Here is a 3,604-nt window from a genome sequence, read left to right on the forward strand (position 1 = left end):
AGGGTTGGGCCTGAGCCCACACCGTTGGCTGAAGACGGATGCTAGATCTAGGCGGATTCCGATCCGCCGTCGCCCCCTCACCTGCACGATCTGCCACCTCGAAGCTAGCCATGCGTCGTCGGTCCCGAGCGCCGCCGCCATGGGGATCTGCTACCGCACCACCGCGATCCTCGCCATCACAGTGTCCTAGCCCAGCAGCGCCACCCTGTGGCGGAGGCCCTGCTCGAGAAGGCGAAATGCCCTGCCGCCGTCGACAGTGGCCAGGCTTTGCCCGGCAACGTCCTCTGGCGGCCACGAGGGAGGAGGGAGGGAGAGGAGGGTAATGGGGGCGGCAGCGGGAGCGCGCTCTCCATCCCCAGAGAAGGGACGTGGCAAATGTATCTGTCATAGTATTGACAATTCCTGAGTGTTTGTGGGGAGTAGTTTTGTTTTCTTTTTTCTTTTTTTTGTGGGGAGTGGTTTTTTTTAGGGAACACTCCCCGATCGCGCCATTGGCTCAAACGAGCCTCTTGTAGAGAGCACTCATTTGCTCGGGGTGATCTTTCTAAAGAAACGTTAGCTGTTAATGGCGTTCTCTAATATTTGGTCCCGAGGCATAGTTGGACACTTGGATTCAACACAACAGAGATCACAGCACGACTGAGATCTTTACTTTGCACAATGCAAGATAGGGCAGCCTCATCAAAAACACTACAGCCTGCGCAAATGATTGGCCAAATACATGTGAAGTTATTCTCTTGGTGCAATCATTAACCTAATCAGATCATTGCGTTCCCTTCCGGAGAATAGACAGATGATAGATTGATGGCATGTTACCATGGACGACACACTTGTCATGAACTGGCGTCCGCGCCATCTATTTTTGCTGGGTTGAGATCCTCTGCAGTACCGTATGATGCTGTAGTGTCAATGACATGCGGGGTCAGGTCCCACGTGGCAGTGACTGTACAACACCGTACAGTACTGCAGAGGATCCTAACCCATTTTTGCTATACATTATTTGACTGGTTTGCTTAGCCGCGCTCGGTTGCGTACGTTTGATAATTGAGGCGGTTGTATGGAGGTGGAAGTTAGCACATGCGTGCATACGCAGCAACCAGGTTGTCACGCTGACACCATCCACTCAAGCTACGTAACCGGCCATCTATAAGTACAGGGACTATCAAGGACAGAGATCACTCAACTATTAGTGCCAAAACATTCTTGTCTGCAGCCTCATATTAAGTCTATCGGGTAATGAGCTAAGGTCTATGGCGATCAGGTCTTTACTGCTCCCTCTGGCCCTGCTGGTTCTCGCAGCTAGCTCGGCAGCGGTGGCTCAGCTGGAGATCGGCTTCTACAGCAAGACATGCCCGGACGCCGAGAAGATCGTCGGCCAGGAGATGGCCAAGATCATCGCCGCCGCGCCCAGCCTCGCCGGCCCGCTTCTCCGCCTCCATTTCCATGACTGCTTCGTCAGGGTAAGTCGTCGTTGAGGACATTGTCCTGTCTCACGTATAACAAGCCTACATTATGCACACGATGTAATACGAAGGAACATGCATGCACCGCGAACTTGCAGGGTTGTGACGCCTCTGTCCTGCTTGAATCCACCGACGGCAACGTGGCGGAGAAGGACGCCAAGCCGAACAAGAGCCTGCGAGGGTTTGGCTCCGTCGAGCGGGTGAAGGCCAAGCTCGAGGCCGCGTGCCCGGGCATCATCTCCTGCGCCGACGTGCTCACCCTCATGTCCCGCGACGCTGTCGTGTTGGCTAAGGGCCCCTTCTGGCCGGTGGCACTGGGAAGGCGAGACGGCAGGATGTCCAGCGCCACGGAGGCCAGCAACGAGCTGCCCCCGGCCTCCGGCGACGTCCCTCTACTCGCCAAGATCTTCGCCTCCAAGGGCCTCGACCTCAAGGATCTCGTTGTCCTCTCGGGCGCCCACACGCTCGGCACGGCGCACTGCCTATCTTTCGCCGACCGGCTCTACAACACCACCGGCGAGAACGGTGCCTATGGCCACGTCGACCAGTCTCTGGACAGCGAGTACGCCGACAAGCTGAGGGTCAAGTGCAAGAGCGTTGATGACCGCGCTATGCTGTCTGAGATGGACCCCGGGAGCTTCAAGACCTTCGACACCAGCTACTACCGCCAGGTCGCCAAGCGTAGGGGCCTCTTCCGCTCCGACGCGGCGCTCCTCTTCGACAACACCACCATGGACTACGTCCAGCGCATGGCCACCGGCAAGTTCGACGGCGAGTTCTTTAAGGACTTCAGCGCGTCCATGATCAAGATGGGCGACGTGGGCGTGCTCACCGGGGCCGAGGGAGAGATCAGGAAGAAGTGCTACGCCCCCAACTAGTGTTCGTTGATTCTTAGTTGCTGTACTTGTAACTGCACTGCATGCATGCTACGACGCACTGTATTATCCACCTAGTTGTTGATTGTTAGTTGTGATTCTTAGTGTGTGATATCTTATCGTTAATGTTACCTAGTAAATTATGTCTTGTCCAAAGAATATGGCGCACCTACATGCATGCTATGTAAACGCATGTCTGGCAGTAGTTTTTTCTTATGTCACTGACTTGTAAGGATAGCAAGTCATCTTTACCCGAACGAAAAGAGATAAGTCCACTTTTCAACTCAACTTAACACCATGTTTAGAATCCAGTCAGTCATACAGTGACTATCATTATCCTCCACTATTTATCCATTCCCCACCCGCGCCGTGCACAAGACGAGCCGTGCGTATCATACCCTTCCCTCTAGCTTCCTCTTCATACGGGAAGAGTAGATGACTAGCCCCGCAGGCAGTCGTCCACCCTTACTTAGAGATCGCGATGATGTAAGGTCTGTCTATTGTTGCTAGGGTTGAGGGGGTGAGGCCCACTGCTTGGTGCACGCTCCGCCACAAGGGAGGGAGGCCCCTCCTCCAAGTAGAACTTAATCCCTTCTGCAGAAGACTAGGTTTAGACCGTGCAACTCACAATGCATTGATCGGGTGCATTATGCATGTATATATGATGTACAAGACGTGACCACAACCTCAACTATACAGGAAGACTAGGAGGTGGGCCTATGACACAATATACATGCAGAAATATATTCAACCCCCCTCCCCCCGTTCGCAGTCGAAGCGTCGCCAGAGACACAGAGACTGGAACGAAACTCCTCGAAGGTGGAAGTAGGATGTCCCTTAGTAATCACAACGGCGAACTGTTGTGCGGTCGGAACATGAAGAACCCGAATGCGTCCAAGGGCTACTTGTTCGCGCACAAAATGAATGTCAAGCTCGATGTGCTTCGTCCGGCGATGATGAACGGGGTTGGCGGAAAGATTCACCGCGGAGACGTTGTCACAGTAGACAACCGTGGCATGTGAGATGTCGTGATGAAACTCCTGAAGAAGCTGTCGAAGCCAAGTGCACTCGGCGACTGGGTTAGCCACTGCTCGGTACTCGGCCTCCGTGCTAGAGTGCGATAATGTAGGTTACCGGTTGGATGACCACGAGACTAGGGAGGGACTGAGGTAGACGCAGTAGTCAGAAGTAGAGCGACGTGTGTCGAGGCAGCCAGCCCAATCAACATCAGAGTAAGCCACCATACCCATAGAGCAGGTGTAGGAT

General features: G+C 54.1%; 1 protein-coding gene across 1 annotated transcript; it reads left to right on the top strand.

Annotated features, from left to right (window-relative positions):
• Nucleotides 1-1,201: 1,201 nt before the first annotated feature.
• On the top strand, nt 1,202-2,486 carry LOC119327868 (peroxidase 1-like). Its single transcript, XM_037600943.1, has 2 exons — nt 1,202-1,460; nt 1,562-2,486. Exons 1-2 carry the CDS (start codon nt 1,251-1,253, stop codon nt 2,339-2,341), a joined length of 990 nt encoding a protein of 329 aa, XP_037456840.1. The 5' UTR covers nt 1,202-1,250; the 3' UTR covers nt 2,342-2,486.
• The last annotated feature ends 1,118 nt before the right edge of the window (nt 2,487-3,604 follow it).

Source organism: Triticum dicoccoides, chromosome 7A (assembly GCF_002162155.2).
Source record: "Triticum dicoccoides isolate Atlit2015 ecotype Zavitan chromosome 7A, WEW_v2.0, whole genome shotgun sequence".
In the NCBI taxonomy this organism is placed as follows: domain Eukaryota; kingdom Viridiplantae; phylum Streptophyta; class Magnoliopsida; order Poales; family Poaceae; genus Triticum; species Triticum dicoccoides.